General features: G+C 39.4%; 1 protein-coding gene across 4 annotated transcripts in view; it reads left to right on the top strand.

Annotated features, from left to right (window-relative positions):
- KANSL1 (KAT8 regulatory NSL complex subunit 1) overlaps positions 1–23,191 on the top strand; it is a 195,926-nt gene that overhangs the window by 14,609 nt on the left and 158,126 nt on the right. For 2 of the 4 annotated variants that reach the window (XM_070729033.1, XM_070729029.1), the window contains exons 1-2: positions 4,202–4,945; positions 20,188–21,574. In XM_070729033.1, the coding sequence (XP_070585134.1) occupies positions 20,271–21,574 (1,304 nt within the window). In that variant the 5' untranslated portion in view covers positions 4,202–4,945; positions 20,188–20,270. Of the gene's footprint in view, positions 1–4,201; positions 4,946–5,544; positions 6,262–20,187; positions 21,575–23,191 lie in introns of those variants that run through there. The other 2 variants (XM_070729031.1, XM_070729030.1) reach the window with 2 other exon arrangements.

Raw genomic sequence — 23,191 nt, 5'->3', positions numbered from 1 at the left:
TTGTAGTTGAGGTCCGCCCGGATCCGAGTGACTTTATCAGTGAAAAATGAGTTAAATTCCTCGGCACTGCCCTGCAAGGGCTCCTCAACTCCCCCCTGATTTAGAAGGGAGCGGGTCACCCTAAACAGAGCGGCCGGCCGGGATTCCGCTGTTGCAATCAAGGCGGCATGGTATGCGCATCTTGCCGCCTTGAGTGCCACTTTGTAGGTCTTAATAAAAGCTCTTACAAGTATTCGATCGGATTCGGACCTACTCTTCCTCCATCGCTTCTCTAGATGTCTCTTCTGGCGTTTCAACTCCTGGAGCTCCTCGTTGAACCACGGAGCTCTATGGGGTCTAGTGCCACAATGTCATAAAATTATCATAATTTCCAGAAAAGGTGGACAGTTTGAAATATTCTGGTAAAATTTGAGGATACATAGGGAAAGTATTTGCTCTTTATTTTGGGCAAAAGAATGAAAGCCAATATATTATGGAGAATTAGAGAAATCTTTGGCTGCTGCTGCTGAAAATTGGTTACATTGTTTCCTGTCAATTTAAATTGGAAAGTGCTCAAAGTATAGTTTAACTCTAAAAAAGATTTAACATACCGTGTTTTCCCCAAAATAAGACCGGATCTTATCTTATCTTATCAGCACTAAGGCTTATTTTGGGGTGTTGATCTTATTTTTTTCCATGTACGAGGGTTACTTTTCTTCTGCTTGCTTGGGGCAGGGCAGGCCATGGAAGTGCCAATGCTGCCACCAGGATGAAGGAGGTGGAGCTGCCTAATATACACCGCACCAATTTACCTCAGGGCCCTGCAGCCAGGCCACCCATTGCCCAACATGTGCCTTGCCTCATGGCAACAGCTCCACCAGTCCTGTCAGTAGCACCCCATTTGGCCAACCCACTTCTGTTTGCTTGTAACCACAAGAGAGCAGGAGGCAGAACAACGTACCAGTGTCGCAGGCATGAGACAAGGTGGGGGTAGATAGAGCTGTCTCATACACCCATTATTAGCTTACCTCAGGGCCCTGCAGCCAGGCCACCCATTCCTCAACATTTGCCTCACCCCTGCGACCACAGCACCAACACACCACTCGGCCTCCTGCTCCATTTCAGGCCACAAGTAAGCAGAAGTGTGCCAGTGGTCATGTGGGCTCCTAGTGCACATGGGTGTTAGTGCTGCCACCATGAGGCAGCTGTTGGGGTGCAGATGGCCAGGCTGTGGGGCCCCTGACATAAGCCGTGTGGGGTGCATGAGGCAGCACCACCACCACCACCCTGGCTCACCTTGTAGCTGTGGTAGCGCAAGCAACCAGATGGAATGGGCAGTGAGGTGACTGCTCAGGCTGTTAAACAGGATTTATTTTGGAAGTAGGACTTATATTAACTGCACATGTAAAAATATGCTAGGGCTTATTTTTAGGATAAGTCTTATTTTGTATTTTAAATTAGGCAGCTGCAGCACTGTGAATTGTGTATTATTTCATCTTTCTATTGTACTTCCTGGTTGTACAGAAAGCTGTGATGTGGCGATTTTCAAAACATTCTGAATTCAAATATATATTTCCTGTGTTTCATATTTTATTTCCAATGTAATTGATTTTTTTCCATAATGAAACAAAGAGTTTTAACTTCACCAAAATTAGATTGTCAGTTATTTTTGTACCTTTGCTTTCATGGCATTAATTTGTAGTTCTTGAGCAGCAAATATTAAATCTTTCTTTCTTGATGGTTCCCATCTTAAGCTATGCTCATGTAAGGTTGTCATCACATTTTTCTTCAATGTTTTTCAAGTGTTGTTCATCCACCGAATGGCTAAATTAGTCCACTGGTCGTTATGAAAAAATATGATGTACCTGTATCCGAAAAGTTATGGGAGCATAATGTGGAAAAATTTACCAAAAATGTAATGGGTGAAGCTCTTGTGGGAATTTTGAATACAAACAGATGATCATTTGAAACACAACACACCAGATTTTGCGGTTGTCAAGGGCCAATATGATGAAAATTTTTGTAACAAGAAACAATTTAACAATTTGTAAGAATCTGAAGACTCATCTATGCCACCAGGCTTGGGGTCATTAGACACTACCCCCTGGCTGATGAATGCATGGTGAGTTTGTGATTGAATGGATTGGTTTAGGCCTTTAGATTTTAACTTTAATTAATTGGATTTTGTTGTATATTGTTTTTTCTATATGTTGTAAGCCGCCCCAAGTCTTTGGAGAGGGGCGGCATATAAATCCGATTAATAAACAAGCAAACAAATAAATAAACATTTTTAGGGGGTCTTAATATCACAAAGTTTGGGAATCTTTAGTTGAATATAGTTTTCGGAGAGGGGCGGCATATAAATCCAATAAAATCCAATAAATTGAATATTTTATGTGAACTCGCAATTGTAGCTTTTATGTGCAAACAATGGCTTGCTATAATGTATGATTCTTTGGAATCATCTGAAAGGATGAAAAAAATGTTTGCCATTGCATGTATATCTAAAGTAGTCTAAATTGTTGCATTAGGTTATAAAGCTGAAAATTAAGCAAAACAGAGAAAAAAAACCTCTTTGACATTGTTGGTGCTGGTGGTAAATGTAAGTTCCTGCCTTAAGGAATCTTATTATAATTAAATTATGTTAGTGTACTGTACTGTTAGCATTTCTAATTTCTAAGTAAATCTACCACTTCAAAAGTGAGAGTTTTTTTAAAAAATTGTAAAACTCTTTGCCAAGAAATTATATTACAGAGGTATAGAGATACCAGTGGCTGAGAGTAAAAACTGTTTGTATTGTTTTATTTATTAGAATAATTAGGATCTGCAAAATGTGTAACAGGGGCATTGTGATGCTATAGTAGGCTGGTTAGCTGGCACAGCATTTATAATTGTGTGTGGCACATCTGGAGTTGTGGTGTTTTTTTTTTAAAAAAATGGCATTTCATAGATGGAGGAACATCTAAGATTTATATAGTTAAGACAAAAAGCATTTGGTTTTCATGTGATGTTCCAGCATTTAGGAGATTGTGCAGACAAATATGCTAGGTGGAAAACTATTGAATTTACTTCAATTCAGTGCTTTTCCACAACTCCCAACATAGGGAAAATTGTAGCCCAAAACATCTGAAAAGTTTTTAAGCGGGAAAAGGCTGTATAGGTCTACAGAAAGCTGCATAAGTCCTGTTGCTACTGCTTTGCATTTATGGAGTTCTCTTCTAATGGAATTTTCTAGATCTCAAAGAAAATTCTCCATCTGTAAAATAAACAAAAAGCAGTGTACTTTATTGGTTGTATTTGCATGTTAAACCCTGCTGAATCCAATTGGCTGAATGTGTACATATCCATTATGCATTTTTTAGTGGATTTGGCCTACCTCAGTGTAATTCAACTTACTTCAGCATAGTTAGAAAGAGATGTTCAACTTTTTATGCTCTATGATTGAAAATCCCAGAGTTCTATTACTAAAACCCAGAATTAGTGTTTGAGTCTGTCAGATGTTTTCAGAGAAAGTATACAATTTATTATTTAATAAATTGCCAAGTAGCAGCTTGCTTAATTTGGAAGATTGTAATATAATAAAACACTCATTTTGACTATTTCGTAGCTAATTTGTACTTCCTATAAAGAACTTTCAATAATCTGTTTTATTTTATCATCTTTTTTATTCCATTTGATTTCTTTTCCTCCCTGCAAAAGACTAATAGATTCTAAAAAGATTCTACCCTTCTAATATGCCCCATTGCTGAGGAATATGTCCCATTACTGAGAAAGACTGGTGGCAGGTATTTTGACATACACAGTTTTAAAGTAATTTATGGTATGTTGCGAATATCATAATTTTGTTCCCAAAGCCATGTTTTAGACTAGAGTCGGTCTTTCCCAACCTTTGGATATTTTAATAGTTTTCATGGCTCTTAATTCCTGACTTTCCGAATTATGCAGCTGGTCGCTGTTCCTCCTGCACTGATTGATTGTTTTCCTATTAGCCGCCAGGCCATTCATTTTTCCGTCTGCGCCGGGTGCACGCGCCTTTTTAAGTTGCTTTGGTAGCTGTCTGGCTCGCGCGCAAGGCAGGTTTTTTAGCTGCAAAGCTGTAATTTAACCCCGCAGTGCGCACGGGAAACCGACGGTGGCGCTAGCGCCTCCGTTTTTGTGTTTCTTCCCCCCCCCCTCCCCCGTTTCTTTTTGCCTTCCCTTCCCCCTGCCTTGCCTGCCCGGTGCATTCTCCGATTAAAGGGAGGAGGAGGAGGAGGAGGGCAGAGCAGAGAAGGAGCTCAGCCGCCATTTTTCCCCCGAACATTATCTAGCAGCAGAAAAACAGCAGTAGCGCCACCTCCGCGATCGCTGCGGCTGCCTTCTGTCGTACGCGAGTGAAGGGTCGGGTACGAAGGCAAAAAGTGGGGGCGAAGGCGGAGAGGAGGAAACACCGCAGAGACTGTTGCACATTGTGCCCCACTTTGAAGAAGAGCGGGAGACCCTCCTTTGCAGTAGGAGGAGGAGGAGGCACCGCAACAGCCGCCGCCGCTGGGGGGAGAAAGCCAGGAGCACCTTTTTTTCTCCCCCCCCCCCAGTCGCTGCCGCCGCCTCTTTCCCTCCTCTTGGGTGCGTGGGGTGGGGGCGGTTGCAAAAGAGAAGGCAACCTTCCCGCCCCCCCGAGTCCCTTCCTTCCCCAGCCCTTTTCCTGCCCGCCCGCCCTCCTTGCCCGCAGAAGAGCAGGGAGCAGGCGGGCAGGGAAAGGGGGAGTCGGGGCTGGGAGGAAGGGGGAGAAAGGGGAGCTGATCGAGAGAGAACGGCGACGGCCAGAAGACGATTTGTGGTGGCGGGAGCGAAGGAAGAAGACTCCGCCACTCGCGTCCGCCTGGTTTGGAAACTGCGCCCTTTTTTTTTATTACTACATACATCTATATATTTTTTTTGCGTCGGCCCGGATCCGCCCGGACTCTGCTCTCAGCTCCGTCACGTGGTAGGTGTCGCCGCCTGCTTTGCTTTGCTTTTGCCTGCTTTACTCGGTTGCTTGCTTGGCTTTCCCGTTGCCCTTGCTCGGCCCTTCTGTCGCTGTCTTTGTTAGCGCTACTGGCTGCCAGTACCCCGCACGAGCCCGCAGCGGCCAGAAAACAACTTCTATGGCCCTTATTTCTTCCTCTGGCCCCTGACTTCGATTTGAGACCCGTTTGCCTTTTCATTTCTGGTTCTAATGTGTGCATATATATATATTTTGCGGAGATATTTTTCTTTTTTAAAAAAAAGCCGTCATCGTAATGAAACTTCCCTGCCCAGTTCTTGATTTTCCGTTCGAAGCGTAAGGTACTGCCACGTTCTTAATTCTTCGTGGTGTTTTCCCCCCTTTTCCTTTTGCTACTTTCCCGTCCTTACCTGTTATGTGTTTGCAACACTCAGGCGTTTGCGCTGTCCTGCAACTACAATGCGATCTCTTCTCTACCTCATTACCTTTGGAAAGCCATAAAGCTGTGCAGCTTGGAGTAATCGCGCTTTATAGGGTTACAAAAGAGCTTTTAGTTTCCCTCAACAGTTAAGTGTGGGATGGGGGTGGAGGAGGGGGGAGGGAGGGAATAAGCACTGCAGCCGGTCGTCTATTCTAGGGGGTGGGGAAAAGGGGGAACTGGGGGGGAGATTGACTTTGTTTAATGTTTGGAATAGAGGCGACCACTCCCGCTGTCCATTTTACAATAGCACTTGTAAAGTACTTCCCTCATTCAATGCAAGACGATAACGTCTAATGTAACGGACCCGTCCTTCGGTTGCGCTGTTGTTGCTGTTATTGTTAAACTGGCATTTAAAAAAAATAGCCATGTATGTGTGCGATTATGCGAAGAATTGCGGTTTCAATGCAAATTGGGGGAAGGAAAGAAGAAAAGCTGGTTTCTTGTGGCGCCACTTTAACTTGAAGGCTCGCTCTTCTGTTAAACCCAGAAAGCTTCCCAATTGGAAGATATTTATTTTCTTTGTATTAGTCGCTTGCTCTGCTTGTCTCCTCCCCCTTTAATGAACCACGCTGCTTTCCAATTTACTTCTTGCTAACACATTCGAACTCTGGCGTTCTCAAAGTTCCATCACATCCGTCCAAACCTACCCCCAATTTCCATTCTCAAACATCTTGTGTGTGCGCGCCCGCCCGTGAGCGCGCCTGTATTGGAGATTTTGTCGTCACGTGGCTGGTTGGCAGTCATTTTTGTGTGCGCCTTGTGGGGAGACTGCATGCTGTATCCTTATAGCTGTAGCTTCTACAATCAACAATGAATTTGCTTCTTTTCTCTCATGGTAACTTTTTAAAGTATTTTCTATGTTGTTATGGGGCTTATTTATGTATTCTAACCCAACAAACTTTTAACATAGTTGGGGGAAACCTTATCTAAATTATACCTGTTTTGCTTAATGTCTATTGTGTGAGATTTCCCTTTTTATTATAATAGCATCTGAAAATTGCTGTTTGAGTATAGACTTGATTCAGTGTAATAAGTAGTGCCAAGTAGTTCTCGGAAGTTGGTTCTTAATGACGTTTTACCATCAAGTATATTTACTTATGAACTATTAGACTCATAGTTGTCTTGCTCACTTTAGTGAATTTCCCCTAGTTAAATATGTCATGATGTCTGTATTTTTCACTGATAATTTAGAATTAATGGCACTGCTTTTATTCCTAAACTAGCCAATGTAATTCTTGGGTTTTCCTTAAAATTGAAAATTTTGCCTCACTATTTGAGATACAGTTGTTAAAATATAAGATGAACCTTAGTTTGGGAGGGGAATTGCCATTTTCAATCCTTTGATTTAAAACCTGTTCAGGATTGCATGATTATTAGCTGCCACTTTAAAATAATATGAGAACGTTAACTTGGTTTGTATTCTAAGCAGTAGAATATTGTTTCTTTCTCTTGCAATTGCCTGATGTCTCATACTAGTATTTACCTATGATGCATAATTCTAAAAATAAAACAGGTAAATAGCTTTTCTGCAGGAATTAAACATTGTACAAAGTACTTCTGGTTGTCACAAACTCTAGAAGCTGTTTGAAACCATTTTTTTGAATTGTTCAAGCTATACTGTACATGGAAAACAATCTTTAAAATGGTAGTGTTACTGCACTAGTAGATTCAACATGAAGACTTCACTTCTAATCAAGTTGCTGTCTTTATAGTAAATTATGTTTAACTGAAATAAAATAGTTCATTGATTTCATATATTAACTGAATGTGACTTCTAAATAAAGTTATTAGGTTCGGCTGTATAACTGCCTACTGTTGGTGAATGATGATTCTTACTAGATATAACCTGTGTGTTTGATTCAGTTGTAAAACATAACATTCACATTGAAGTCAGTTCCTTAACACAGTGAAACATTATGCATATGAATAGTTACATAATTGAGTAATTTGTGAACAACATCCCATTTTCTCAAATGTGTTGTTCACAAAACTTAAATATTTATTTAAAGTTATGACTGCTAGAATTTCTGAACGCCATATCTCCTGAGGTTCAAAGCTTGATGCCCAATATTTAATATTTTATGTTTAAAAATAAATTTAATAATGTCGGTTAAGAAATCTTTATTAACATTTAAAATGTAAAATTATCCTTATTTGCAGAACCATTTTACTGTTACGGTTAAGGTGTTGTGGACTAGGAACAGGAAGCATAGATTACAGAAGCTTACTGAGTGGCTTCGGGGTATTCATTTTCTAATCACTTATCTGAGAGTTGTGGAAAATATAGAAAGGAGAGCTATATTCACTTTCTGGTTGTTAGTTTTGAAGTTGTGTATCCAACTTATTGTAAACCCATGGACAACGTTACTCCAGGCTTTCTGGCCTCTGCCATCCTCTGGAGTCCATTTAAGATCACACCTACTACTTCAATTCCATCCATCCATCTCATTCTCTGTTGTCCCATTCTTCTTTTGCCCTCAATATTTCCCAGCATTAGGCTCTTCAGTGAGTCCTTCCTCCTCATTATGTGGCCAAAATATTTGAGTTTCATGTTCAGGATCTGGCCTTCTAAAGGGCAATCAGGGTTGATCTCTAGGACTGACCGGTTTGATTGCCTCCAGTCACAGGGACTCACAGGAGACTGCACCATAGTTCAAAGGCCTCAATTCTTTGGCACTCAGCCTTCCTTATGGTCCAACTTTCACAGCCATACACTGTAACTGGGAAAACCATAGCCTTTTGTTGGTATTGTGTTGTCTGCTTTTTTAGTATGTTGTTTAGATTGCCATGATCTTAGTTTTCTTAAGGTTGAGTTTCAAGCCAACTTTTGCACTCCTTTTTCACCCAGATCAACAGTCTCTTTAGTTCCTTTTCCTTACCATTAGAGTAGCATCATCTGCATATCTGAGGTTGTTGATATAGCAATAGCAATTAGACTTATATACTGTGTCATAGTGCTTTTACAGCTCTCTCTAAGCGGTTTACAGAATCAGCATGTTGCCCCCAACAATCTGGGTCCTCATTTTACCCACCTCGGAAGGATGGGAGGCTGAGTCAACCTTGAGCTGCTGGTGAGATTTGAACTGCTGAACTACAGCTAGCAGTTAGTTGAAGTAGCCTACAGTGCTGCACTCTAACCACTGCCCCACCCCAGTTCTTTTCTCATTTCTCCGGGCAATCTTAATTCCATTTTGATTCATCTATCCCTGCTTTTTACATAGGCTACTTGTATGTGATTGTCAACACAATAAGGAAAAAAAAACTTGGGAGAAATAATTTGAAATAATTTGTATGTAGCTTTCCAACTTAATGAAGATAAAGCTAAGCTGTAAAGTGGCTAAGTGGCAAATATGCCTATTGGTTCACCAGTAAGTCAGAATATTCAGACCAGGGGTGTCAAACTCATGCCAGATGTGTTACATGCTCGCCTCGCCCTCACCCAGTTTAGCGAAGGGGGAAAAAATCCCGATATGTCATATGACACTGCCATGACAGTGCGAGTTTGACACCCTTTTCAGTAAGATAGGAAGACTGATCAGCATTTGTTTAGGCTTGTTTTTTGGGTAGTTCTCATCATATCTAACTTAGTTGTGGAATGTTTAGTGTTCTTTTGAATTTGGTCTTTTCCCTTTTTAAATGCTTCGGGCTGCAGTTCTCATAATCATAGGTGAGGTTTTGCTATCTGAGATAAGGAGATTATCCCATTCATTGATGCTAGATAGGACAAACCAGATGTATTCCCTATTTGGACATGTTTTGTTTTTGCTTCTGAATATAGCTGTAGCTATCTCAAATCATTTTAATGATGTAAAGTAGAAATAAGGTTTAAAATCCATATATGATAGCATATAAATAAATAAATATCTTTAGGTTTGAGCCATGGTGGCTGGGAATTGTATTCCAACACATTTGGCTGTTTCAGATAGGGAGCTGGTTATTTCATTTAGATGTGTTTTATGTTAGTTATTTTTGCTCATACTTACAATGGAAATGTTAAGGCATGCTTTACTTGATACTGTGAATTTCTTTGCTACTGGGTATAAATATATTTCATGTACTTACAAATTAAGGAAAGGGAGCTCTAATTAGTTTTTTAAAGTCATAGGTTAAAAACAAGATATAGAAAAGTTGCAAAAGAAAATTCTAGGGGATAAATATATTGACAGAAAGATAGAAATTGTATCTGATTTATACTCCAAATGAGCCTTTGTTGAATCTGGGATTTGAAAACATATTGAAGATATTGATCTCATAATTTATATTGTATTAATAAAGTTAGCCAAAGTGCAGGGCAATAAAACAGCTGCAAATTTTTGCAGAAATATACATGAAATTCTATTATCTCTGATATTTAACGTCTGTTTCTATTTGTTTTATTTTATAAGAAGTTGATTTAATCATAAGTGTCATATGAATTTAATTTTCTATTGCTATGTGAACAGATTGGTTTTTTAAATATAATACACGTGTAGAGCCTTGGTTAAAAATGGAAAAATAATCAGCATGTTTGCTTTTTCATATATTATTGTTTTAAAATTCTGAGTTTTTATTAAGTTACTAGTTGTTACAAAACCGATCTGGTGGATTCTGACTCTTGACTCTTGAAATTGTTTTTGTAAACAGTTTACCTAGTAGTTGAACTTCAATAGTCCAAGTATTTTTTTAGCAGGCAATTGCTGTATTGAAAATAAATTCTTTCCATGGGCTTCAATAATAGAACTTGTATCACTAGAAATATCTCTTGAAGAGATGAAACTGAAATTAGGGGCCCTTTGAAATTGCTTGTGGACTTGCATTTTAAAAGTAAAATAGCTATCTTAAGACTTATGAATATCTAATAGATATTCCTGTTGTTTATTTTCACAAATATTAAATATTGACCTCTTGCCATTGATATTCAATGGTGTCATTTAGAGGAGACAAGTGGTTAAGAGCTGGAATTTTTCAGATTGCTGCAGGGGAAATGGTAGAATCTGTTTTTAAAAGGTATGTTTGAGGAAAAAAACCCATAACTTAAACCTCCTGGGATATTGATTTCTCCGATAACATATCTATTAAAATCTATCTTCCTTGAAATAAGTGAAATCATTTTGAGGTTTTCAGCATTAACCATGTTTGTCCAAATGAAAGCAACTGAATTCAAACCACATATAGTAGTAGGGAAGAATGAAATAATTTACTATGTTGGGGGAATTGGGAGGAGACACAAAGAACAAAAAGGTATAGTAACCTTGAGCATACTTTTGTAATTATTGGAATCCTATAAGTTTAGGATTGTTGGCTTATACCCAAACAGCTTTCATACTTATCAGCTGCTGAAGCTAATACAAAGTACTCTTTTGTGTCTGAAATACTAAAATTCTGCATTCCAAGAACAATGGATCTGAATAACAAGACAGTTTATGTATGAATGACTAGTTCTGGATCAGGCTTTTAGTTTCTGTTGTACAACTTAGTCTTTTGCTACTGGAACGACATTACAATTAGTCCAGCAGTTTACCTGCAAGAATTTATTAAATTTTGTTACAACAAACAAAGGATATTTCATACATAAATTACATGTATTAATAGTTTTTTGGCTCCTTAATATAGGATATGCCACACACACACACACACACACACACACACACACAAAGGATAAGTGAAAATTTGGCAATAAATCAGAAAAAAAATTAAATTCCACTATTAATTTTTTTAAACAAGCAAGGGATAATAAAAGTAATAAATTATAAAATTGTGGTGACCAGTATTTATTTTCATAATTGCCCTATTTTTTACTTGTGATTCTCAGTATATTAATTATTTTACATGGGATGGGCATGGATGTCAAGCTCACATCAGGCTATCGGGATTTCCCTCCCCCCCCCTTTGCTAAACTGGTCATAAGGCGGATATGAGTTTGATACCCTGGGATAAGCTGGTACAACTGTCTTAAATTTGCCATTAACTGACTACTTCTCAAAGTAGTTAAATCAGGAAGATTATTATTACAGTTGGCGAATTAAGCATGATTCCATTCCTGAATTAATTGCTTACAACTCTGCAGTTTGTGAACCTGATTATTTGTTTTTTTATCATATTTTTCAAAAACAAGACAAAACATTAACGTACATACATAGAAAAACAACAGAACATACAACAAAAAAGAAGCTTTAATCGCTCCGCTCTTTGTAGAAGTTTCTGAAGAAAACCCTTTCGTTAATCAGATCTAGAAAATATGCTTATATTTTTCTATTATTTACAAGTATTCCTATTATTTACAATTTTATAGTAGTACATGATATAGTCTTAAATTTTTAGGTATTTCTTCTGTTCAACCAATTATTTTATTTTATTTATTTATTTATTATTTGGATTTGTATGCCGCCCCTCTCCGAAAACTCGGGGCGGCTCACAACAAGTGAAAAGACAATCCAATACATAATCCAATTAATTAAAATATTATAAATTTAAGAAAATTTATAGACCCTATCCCAGGTTTTATAATATTCAGTCTCTTCTTGGCCCTTTAACCACCTTGTTATCATATTCAGCTCTGCACACTCAATAATTTTCCTAATTATTTCTTCTTCTTTTGGAACCTCTACATCCTTCCACCTTTGAGCAAAAACTATTCTTGTTGCTGTTAAAATGTATATTATCAGATGTTGTATATTTTTTTTATATTTTTGAGGTAGCATACCTAATTAAAAAAACCCTGATTATTTGTATTACTGCATTAAGTTTAATTTTGTAAACAAAATACCTTGGTATTAATGCTTGGTATATGTGTGTATGTGTTCATATATAACATTTTAAAAAGAAAAAATTATATGAAATCTAAAGTGAGATCTGAATTCTCAGGATTTCTTGGTTTTCAGTGTTAGCAAGATTTGTTTCTGAATGAAGTTTGGAAGCATTTCACTAGCACTGAATGGCTATTTTCAGAAATTCATTTTTCTTATTTTTTTGAACATACACTGCAATATTCTGCACGATTCCTTTGTCATTTTTAAAAAATTCTGTTTCAAAATCCAGAGACAGATCATTCATTTTGGGGGGTTGGATTTTACCAATATATTGATAAAGCTCCCTTATTTTTTGGCTGGTAAATCTTTGAAAGCATAAAAAAATTCAATAATAATCAATTAATAAATCAAAGGATGGGTGGAGAAGACAGAAGAACCTCCCTTTAGGAAAGAAAATATTAATTTTTATGACCAAGTTGTGCCCCACTCTGAAACAGATATGTAATTTGAACTGCTCCTAAACCTTACTTTTGTTCCTAAATAACCTTTGGCATAGACTGTTTAAAAGTAAGACTGTGGTGCACCAGCAGCTGTCTGTTCAGAACAATATATTGCAATGATGTAGTAAATTCTGGAAGCAATAATTCCTGAGAGTTATACTATATTTTTTCTAAATATTGCTGTGTTTCTTTGCTATCTAATTTATTTCCTTAAAATATATCATTTAAAAAATGAAATTAGAACTTCATCCTTATTTTCCAAGATCGTCTCTAGGGATTTAATTGGAAGTACAGTGATACATCATCTTACGAACTTTATTGGTTCTGGGACCAGGTTTGTAAGGTGAAAAGTTTGTAAGACGAAACAATGTTTCCCATAGGAATCAATGGAAAAGCGATTAATGCGTGCAAGCCCCAAACTCACCTCTTTTACCAGCCGAAGCCCCATTTTTGCGCTGCTGGGATTCTCCTGAGGCTCCCCTCCATGGGAAACCCCACCTCTAGATTTCCGTGTTTTTGTGATGCTGCAGGAGAATCCCAGCAGGGGAATCTCTGCAGCGCAAAACCGGGTGCTTTGCTGGCAACGGTAGTCCAGAAGTCCTCAAAACTCCACCTCCGGACTTCTGTGTTTTTGTGGTGCTGCGATTTCGCTGAGGCTCCCCTCGCAGCATCGCAAAAACATTCGCTGAGGCTCCCCTCGCAGCATCACAAAAACACGGAAGTCCACAGGTGATATTTCCCATGGAGGGGAGCCTCAGCGGAATCCCAGCAGCGCAAAAACGGGCACTTCACTGGTAACAGAAGTCCGGAGGTGGGGCATCCCAGCGGCGGCAGCGTGGGTTTGTGAGGTGAAAATAGTTTGGAAGAAGAGGCAAAAAAATCTTAAATCCTGGGTTTGTATCTCGAAAAGTTTGTATGACAAGGGGTTTGTAAGACGAGGTATCACTGTATGTATCTTTGTCACTCAAAGGACTGGAAAGGTAAGTAAGCAACATGCACTGTCTTCTGGCAAAAGGGTTTCTGTGACCAGCAAAACATGTCTGGACAAATATGTTGTGGGGCTGCTTAAAATATGCTATCAAAATTTCAAATGTGTCCAGAGGTGGAAAAAGACCTACTTATTCTAAAGGGATGGGTTCTAACTTACCTCACCACCAATTTGCTTCCTCTCAGGCAGCGTGGCTGTGCCTCGTAAGCACACTTTGCATGCGCATGCACAGCCAATTTTTTTTTAAAAGCCAAGATGGCAGAGCATGCCAAGGGCTGGAAACTGCTTCTGCGCATGCACAGAAGGAAAAAAAAATCATCCAATTTTTTTTTAAAAAATCCCCCATTTTTAAAAAAACAATGCCATTTACAGGCTGGCACTGACAGAACCAGCTCCGTGACATCGCCAGTGGTGTGCTACTGGTACTATAGAATTGGTGCAAACTGGGAGGGTGGGGGAACCCACCTCTGCTATTCTTATTGGGAACCACATCTGTTGCTAAATAGATCTTAAATATCTGAGCCTGGGTGGCACAGTGGTTAGAGTGCAGTAATGCAAGTTACTTCTGCTGATCACCAGTTGCGGGCAATTTGGCAGAATGAATCTCAGTAGGTTCAAGGTTGACTCAGCCTTCCATCCTTCCAAGGTCAGTAAATTGATTACCCAGATTGTTGTGGGCAATATGCTTAATCTGTAAACTGCTTAGAGAGAGCTGTAAAGCACTGTGAAGCAGAATATAAGTCTAAATGCTATTGCTACCCACAATATTCTTTTCTTTCTATTAAGATAGGTTAGTCTTGCTGTTCTACATTTCAGAGTGTATCCAAGTTTTAAAAAAGGCATAAAAAAGAAATATGTAGTTCAATAAAGCAAGACTTTAATAGGATTTTTTTAGACTACAGATAAAACTGTATACAGTGGTACCTCTACTTAAGAGCTTAATTCGTTCCGTGACAGGGTTCTTAAGTAGAAATGTTCTTAAGTAGAAGCAATTTTTCCCATAGGAATCAATGTAAAAGCAAATAATGTGTGCAAACCCATTAGGAAAAAAATAAAAGCTCAGAATTTGGGTGGGAGGAGGAGGAGGAAGAAGAGGAGGAGGACAGTCGCTGCCGAAGGAAGAAGGTAAAGTGAGGGGAATCAAAAAAATCCAAAACTTTAAGGCTTATCTAGAAAAGTTCTTAAGTAGAGGCGTTCTTAAATTAGAGGTACCACTGTATTAGGACACCGTTCTTTCTCTTTCCCTCTCTGTTTGAAATTCATTTAACTGTATTACTGGTAGTTGGGTTTGTTTGGTTTCAGTAGTATTTGCTGCTTTTTGTAAACTGCCTATTTTGAAGAGAGGAAAATAAATTGTGTAATTAATGAAATGACTTTTTTGCTTTACCGAATACAGTAATACTTCATGATACGAACTTAATTGGTGCAAGGAGGAGGTTTGTAAGACGAAAGGTTTGTAAGACGAAATTTGTTTCCCATAGGAAACAATGTAAAGTCAATTAATCCGTGCAACCAAAAAACCCCCCGCAAAAAACCGGCTTTCGGCGACTGCTGGGAAGCCGCGCGGCTGTTTTAAAAGGTGACAGCCGGCCTGGGGGGCTTCCCAGCACCCCCCCGAACCCGGGTTCGGGGGGGGGTGCTGGCAAGCCCCTCAGGCCGGCTGCGACCTTTTAAAACACCCGCGCCGCTTCGCAGCTGTCTTCTGAAGCCGAACGCGGAAGTTCAGCTTTGCCGTTCGGCTTCAGGAGACAGCTGGGAAGCGGCGCGGCTCTTTTAAAAGGTCGCAGCTGGCCTGGGGGGCTACCCAGCACCCCCCCGAACCCGGGTTCGGGGGGGTGCTGGCAAGCCCCCCAGACTGGCTGCGACCTTTTAAAACACCCACGCCGCTTCCCAGCTGTCTCCTGAAGCCGAACGCTAAAGCCGAACTTCCGCGTTCGGCTTCGGGAGACAGCTGCGAAGCGGCGCGGGTGTTTTAAAAGGTCGCAGCCGGCCTGGGGGGCTTCCCAGCAACCTCCTGAACCGAACCCGGGGTTCAGAAAAATTTTGCCTCTTCTTCCGAACTTTGTTCGAGTTACGAACCGGCGTTTGGGAGGCTTCTGGGAAGCCCCGCCGCCCGGCTGTTACCTTTTAAAACAGCCGCGCGGCTTCCCAGCAGTCTCCGAACGCCGGTTCGTAACTCGAAAAAAGTTCGGAAGAAGAGGCAAAATTTTTCTGAACCCCGGGTTCGTATCACGAGTTGTTCGTAAGACGAGGGGTTCGTATCTTGAGGTACCACTGTAATTTACTGCTCAATAAATTGGCTAAAGCTTTTAATTGTTTTTTCTTTCTGTGAAACCTTTTTTTCCAGTTGCATACCTGGAAATATTTAATGCTGAAGCATTTAGCCAGAGCTGTGTGCTTGTAAGAGGGACAACCCTTGGTTTTTGAAAAGCAGCCTCTTTTCTAAAAGGAAACAAAATAAGCTTTCAAATGCATTGGGTCTTTTTTCTATGTTGTGGGAGGTGTTAGGGAAAGTATACAAGAGAAATATGCATTGATGACAGTAAAGTCATATACCTGATACAGAAAGTAGCATGATGCAAATAGTTTCTTCAGGATTGTAGATTTTTGTAGCCTCAGAATGAAAGAAATGACTTATTTATGACTACTTATTAATGCTGTGTCATGATTCCTGTGTAGGAGATGAATGAAACAAATAGATCAATATTAGTATTTAATTTTAATATATTTGCATTAAATACTTTGTAGTGTTTATTAGCAGTTGCAATCTTTCATGTGTTTCTATTCAACAAGGTAAAGGTAGATGGAAACTTAAATAGCGCTTAAGAGTAGGAGCTAACAGCCATGGCTTGAGGCCTCTTTGATTTCTGAATTGATTGTATCATCAGATAGGTAAGGGAAATTGTGGGAAATTGAAGTTGTCCACTGAATGAGAATTTGAAACCAATGTGTATCATATTGTTCATTTATTGGTGGATGAGGAAAACAAAACGGTGGTTCCTCATGATGGTTGTAGGAAAGAGAAAAGAAGGATTTGGAGTCTTGAAACGGGAAAGGAGTAAAATAATTTGTTACATTTATCTGGTTTTAACAACTAAATGCACTAAGTGGAAAACATAATTTCTTCATATACTTCTCCAAACTCAGTTCCTCTAAATTTGTTGACTGCAATTTTTATACTCTCCAGTCAGTGCACCATATTTTGTTGTGGGGTAACAATTGACAATAAAAGAGCCATTACTTGTTTGTATTTTGTTTGGTCTTCCATATTTGTTGAAATCATGCTTTTCTGTGTAAAAATGTGCAGGACTAGTACTTTCGAGTCAGTTTTTGGCTCCTGGTAACCAGTAGCGCCGGATTGGATTGTTTGAGGGATGTTCTTCCTGATTTTATCTGCCTGTCCTCTCAGATCCAGCAGAGAGATTGTTACCCTTTGGTTTAGCTTGATTTTAATACTTTTAAAAATGAATTTGTCAATTTTAGTTCTGCTGTACATCACTCAGAGTTGCTTGTTTGTAAGTTGGGCTGCTATGTCTATGGGTTTAATTTTATCAAGGAATTTGTCAAGAAAGAAGGAAAGAAAGAAGGGCTGATGTTGAATAATCTCATTGATTGAACTTTCCTGTGTGGGAAGAAGTGATTATGTGAAAAAGGGGGGAAATGGTGCATTGTAGTTGGTGATGGAACTGAACATGGTTCTATGTTGTGCTGAAAACTAGCAATACATTTTCTAGAGAAGTGAATATTAAACAATAATTCATCCAAAGGGAATCAATAAAGTTACTTAATTCCAGTAGATGCTCTGAATTTGTTTTAAAAGTATGTGAGTAGATAGTGATTTTTAAATGAGCTTGTTTAGATTACTGTACAAGGTTACTAAGAATATAATTGCAGCAAATGCTTATGGGTTTTATTGATATGGAAACAAGAAAAATTGAATTACAATTTCTGTTAAAATATTTTATTTGCTTTGGACTGTCCATCAGAGATTTGGGTATCATTTTTATCAGGATTAAAGAAAATTATTAGATAAGAATAAATTTCAAGAATGTAAGGTTTCTCCTGATCTAAAATGTAGTGTGATATTTATAGAAGTGTCCTAGTGGGAACAGATAACACATACCACGATAGTGGCTTTCGTTGTAATGAGATGCTGAGGAATCCCCCTCAGTATATATTTATCATGCTTTCATGAATGGGCATGAATATTCACCTGAGAGAACAGAATAAAGTAACTAATTATTTATCCCAATCCAATAAGCAGATATGTGCCAAAAATGGCATATGAGAACAAAAGCTGTTTTGCTCATGTTGAATGTGGTTGAGCTGGTTGGCTGCTCTGTTTGATCCTAAGGAATTATATTTGACTCTTTTGTTCACAACTGTAGTTGGATTGGTCTTACTGTTTCTACATGAAACAGTAGAAAAAGAAATGGGAACAAAGAATGCTATTTTGTCTTAACTTTGTCTCTGCTAAAGAAGAGCAGCAAATGTAAGGCCCTTATATAAATCTATGATATAACTATTTTTAGGATGCTGCATATAGGCTTGTCTCCAATTTAAACAATAGAACTAAAAAAGAAACTGAGATGGCAGAAGAGTGTTGAACTTTTCACCAGAAAAGATTTACAGTTTACAGATTTATTAATTAATGGGACAATTAGATAAAATGATAAAGAATGGGTAGGCAGTTGGGTTCTTTGCACATAGTTTAATCACAGTTTTCTCAAATTGTGCCATTGCCTGTACTGACTGGTGCTAATGAAAGTTGTTCAACATACTGGGAAGGGTACTATTTTGCTATTGCCTGGGATTAAACAATTGAGATTTAGACCAGTATATCTTTATTCACCTCTGGCATTTTGCATCTTTCTTAGCATTCTGAGATTGTAATGAAGGCAGTGTCAACTGCTTGCTCAGTTCTGATTTAAGTTGAGAAAAATAATATTTAAGTCATAATTCTTTAATATCTTTAAAATATGTTAATTCACTCATCTAATTAGAAAATAAAAGTTTTTAAACTTTATTTGGGGAAAGCAATGGTTTGTATTTAGGGTCAAGTTAAGTACAGGTGGAAATTCCTTTTTGTCAATCCTAAGAATTAAGATTCTTGACCTTTAGTAGTGGAAAAGGGAAGGCTATCTTCCTAAATACAAAAGAAGTCCATTTTTCTAAATAAATGATTCGTCTTAATGCTAGGGACTTGATTCATGATCATGACGGTTGAGGGAATTTAAGTGAGTTCAGTTTTGATTCACTGATGGTAAATACCTTTCTGAACTGGTTTTGTATTTAGTTTGGCTTTCTGCCACTCTTGGTAAGAGCAGTGCTGGCTTTTTGCATTTTGTCTATGGAACATAAAATAGTGTATATGATACTAGCTTTCCTGGCTTCTTCCAGCATAACCTTTATTGCAAATTCTGGAATTTGAACCACACTTGAAGATACCATGATTAGGGAATGTCTAAACTGAACAATATTTAATTAAAAATATATTTAACTGGATATTTTTCCAATCATTAGGGAGTAGTTGAAGATTATATACACACTATTGCTATTTGTTGCTCACAGCAAATCATGTCATGTGATTAAGAGGGCTTAAAGATAGTGATTTCTTAAAGTCATGAGTTTTCATAGTTAAGCTTAGGCTTGAATCCTGTTTCTCTGTTCTTTGTCCAGCATCTTAACCATTACAGGTAGTCCTTGACTTACAACAGTTCATTCGAAGTTACAATGGCACTGAAAAATGTGACTTACGTTCATTTTTCACACTTCAGACCATTGCAGCATCCCCGTGTTATATAATCATAATGTGGATACTTGCCAACTGACTCATATGTATGACGGTTGCTGTGTCATGGGGCCATGTGATCTCTTTTCCTACCTTCTGAAAAGCAAGGTCAATGGAGAAGCTAAATTCACTGAATAACTCATGTTGCTAACTTAACAATTGGGGTAATTCACTTTACAACTGTGGCAAGAAAAGTCGTAAAATGAGCCAAAACTCACTTAACAAATGTCTCACTTAACAACCAAAATTTTGGGCTCAATTGTGGTTGTAAGTTGAAGATTATATATCATAGTGGCTCTCATGCAGGTTTTTTTTCCTATTTTATTCAGAATCTGTTTTTCATATTGTACATTTTTCAATTGTTTGGCAAAACACAGCTTTTTCTCAATCTTACACATTTCCTAGCTAAGTGAAAAGCTACTTGAAGGATAGGAATGTTGAATAAGGCTTCCTTGCTATACTTGTCCGACATTTGATGCTTATCCCTTGTTTTGTGAGTTTACCTTAGTGCTTGCTTCAAATCCTTTGGTTATTTCACCATTTTGGCATTTCAGAAAAGTTTCATGTTCTTCTTTATAACTTCTCATTGGATATTGTACTGACTAATTTGGATAGGAAATTATCCATTGTGTCTGATGAATGTATATGATGATAGACTTCTGTATCTGATAAAAATGTATATACAGATAACTTGTTATTTCTCTTTTGCCCATTCTTCATTTATAAATTATATCTGCTTTTTCCTCCCTATTAGGCTGCCCTTTGGCGAGGCAGAAAAACACAGCAGAGCTGGCCTCTGCAACGGGAGAGGCTGGACGTCCCAACTTTCTTTGCTGAATGGCTACTATGGCGCCTGCTCTCACTGACGCAGCAACTGAAGCTCATCACATCCGGTTCAAACTGGCTCCCCCATCCTCCTCCCTGTCCCCTGGCAGTGCCGAGAAAAGTGGCAACACCAACAGCATCCTTGTTACCAGTAACGTCACCAAAAGAAAAACTGAGGATTCCAGTCTAGATTTCCGAAATAATTCTACAAAAGAAGAGCTGGGAAAGCTGCAGCCGTTGGTAGCATCTTACCTCTGTTCAGATGTAACATCTGTTCCTCCAAAGGAGTCCTTGAAACTGCAAGGGGTCTTCAACAAGCAGACAGTCCTTAAATCTCATTCTCTGTTGACTCATCCTTTCTTGAAAACTAGTGATCTGCTGGGAAGGCCACCAGTATTGGAGATTTCCTTGGAAAATCTAAAAACCATGAGTACAAGTAATCAGACACCTTTGCCACAAACACCTGTCAATGGTTTGGCTAAAAAATTAGCTAAAACTAATAGCTCTGACCATGAAAGTTCTGTTTCACTTAATGGAGGGAAGAGTGCACCTTGTTCTGTGACCCTCCAGGAAGATGATTCAAATAGACCTGGGGGTTCAGATTTGGAGGACCTGAAGTCTAGTTTGAGCAATTGCACTCTACCACATAAAGGCCCAGATGCAGAGCGTGATGCCCCACTTAGCAATAATGACATGGAAAATAAACATGACTACAGTTCCCCAGAGCAGCAGTGTGGACTCGAAGGGGGTGAAGAGAAGCAGTTGCTTTTGTTATCTGGAATGCCTGGTTGTTCTGAGCTGGGAAGCAGTAAGCCAGAGGAACCGAAGACCTCCCAGTCAAACAGTTCCTTTAGCACTCTAGATTCAGATGTGAGGACAAGGGTGCTGATGCGGAGGCAGGTAGACATTGAGAATCGTGCTCGTAGACTGCAAAAGCGGCTGCAAGTGGTACAGGCCAAGCAGGTAGAGCGGCACATTCAGCAACAGCTTGGTGGATTTTTACAGAAAACACTAAGCAAGTTGCCTGCTTTGGACTCTTTCAGACACCGGAATCAGCTAATGTTGACCCGCAAAGCAGAAGCATCTCTAAGAAAAGCTGCAAATGAGACAAGTACCTCGGAAGGACTGAGCAACTTCCTAAAAAATGACTCTATCTCAGAAGAGTTAGAAAAGTTTACTGGCAGTGGAATGGCTAACCTGCGCTCTTGTGAACAAGCATTTGATTCTGATGCCACAGACAGTAGCTCAGGTGGAGAATCTGATATTGAAGAAGAGGAGCTGTCCAAAGCAGACACAGAACAGTACCATGTACCCCTGTGAGTAACATCAAGTATTAGTTTCTTTTACAGTTTTTTTAAAAAAATCAGACTAGATTTGTCTCACACCAGTATTGTTTAAATACAATTAAAATCAGGAGCAAACAAGCTGCAGTAATAGAAATTAGTTTTAGAAGAGCAAAGTTGGTTTGCTTTTAAAATATGTTAAATGTTAATATAGATTTTTCTGCTATTTATTGGTGATTGACAGTATCGTACATAAATTAAGTAATATTTGTTGAAAAGGACAACTTGCCTTAACCTAATGTGGATAAGAATGGCCTAGCATCTTTTTTTTTTTTTAAGAAAAAGAATCCAACCCATACTTCTATTCTATAATGGAACTATGAATAATAGAAAAGAACTACCTAAAAATAAAAGATTTCAGACCATTCAGAAATTGTTACATTGAAATTGTTCATATTTCTCTTTAAATCTAAGCTTTTGTGAGTATCTTAAGGTAGATCGACATATGATGCTATACAAATGTTTTTGATTTCTAGATTGCAGTAGTGTCAGCATGAGAAGAAAATTTGAAGATAATAATTTGCATTGGTTAAGTGGGGTGGGCAAGGAGTTACCAGGTTCTGACTCCTGATATATAACATTTGATATACAGTGGTACCTCTACTTAAGAACTTAATTCGTTCTGTGACCAGGTTCTTAAGTAGAAATGTTTGTAAGTAGTAGCAATTGTTCTCATGGGAATCAATGTACAGTGATCCCCCGAGTTTCGCGATCTTGATCTTTGCGAAACGCTATATCGCGATTCCCCCCGATGACGTCACTCCCTTCCTTTCTCATCTTTCTTTCTCTCTCTGTTTCTCTATCTTGCTTCTTCCTCTCTCACACTCTCTTCCTCCCTCTCTCATCTCTTTCTTTCCTTCTCTCTCTTTCTCTATCTCTCCCCCTCTTGCTCTCGAGCGGCAAGCGAGCAGCCGGGCAGGCGGGTGAGCGGGCAAGCGGAGCGGCCGGGCGGGCGGGTGAACGGGCAAGCGAGCGGGCGGGCGGGCGGGCGAACGGGCAAGCGGCAAGCGATCTTGGGGTTTCCCCTTTGCCTGGGCGGCGGGAAGACCCAGGGAAGGTTCCTTCGGCCGCCCAACAGCTGATCTGCTCCGCAGCACGGCAGCAGCGAGGAGCCGAAGATAGGGTTTCCCCGTTGCCTGGGCAACGGGGAAACCCCATCTTCGGCTCCTCGCTGCTGCCGCGCTGCGGAGCAGATCAGCTGTTGGGCGGCTGAAGGAACCTTCCCTGGGTCTTCCCCGCCGCCCACATGCAAACTCCACCATCTGCGCATGTGCGGCCATGAAAAAAAGGGCGCGCATGCGCAGATGGTGTTTTTACTTCCGCACCGCTATATCGCGAAAAATCGAGTTTCGCGAGGGGTCTTGGAACGGAACCCTCGCGAAACCCGAGGGATCACTGTATAAGCAAATAATGCGTGCAAACCCATTAGGAAAGAAATAAAAGCTTGGAATTTGGTTGGGAGGAGGAGGAAGAAGAAGAGGACAGTCGCTGCTGAAGAAAGAAGGTGAGGTGCGGGGAATAAAAAAAAACCAAAATTTTAAGGCTTAAAAAAAAAAGGGACTCTGAGGCGGCGAGGAGGAGCACGTGCCT

This window comes from Erythrolamprus reginae, chromosome Z (assembly GCF_031021105.1).
Source record: "Erythrolamprus reginae isolate rEryReg1 chromosome Z, rEryReg1.hap1, whole genome shotgun sequence".
NCBI lineage: Eukaryota > Metazoa > Chordata > Lepidosauria > Squamata > Dipsadidae > Erythrolamprus > Erythrolamprus reginae.
Note: the sequence above shows the minus strand (reverse complement) of the source record. Positions and strands in the feature narration are given on the sequence as shown.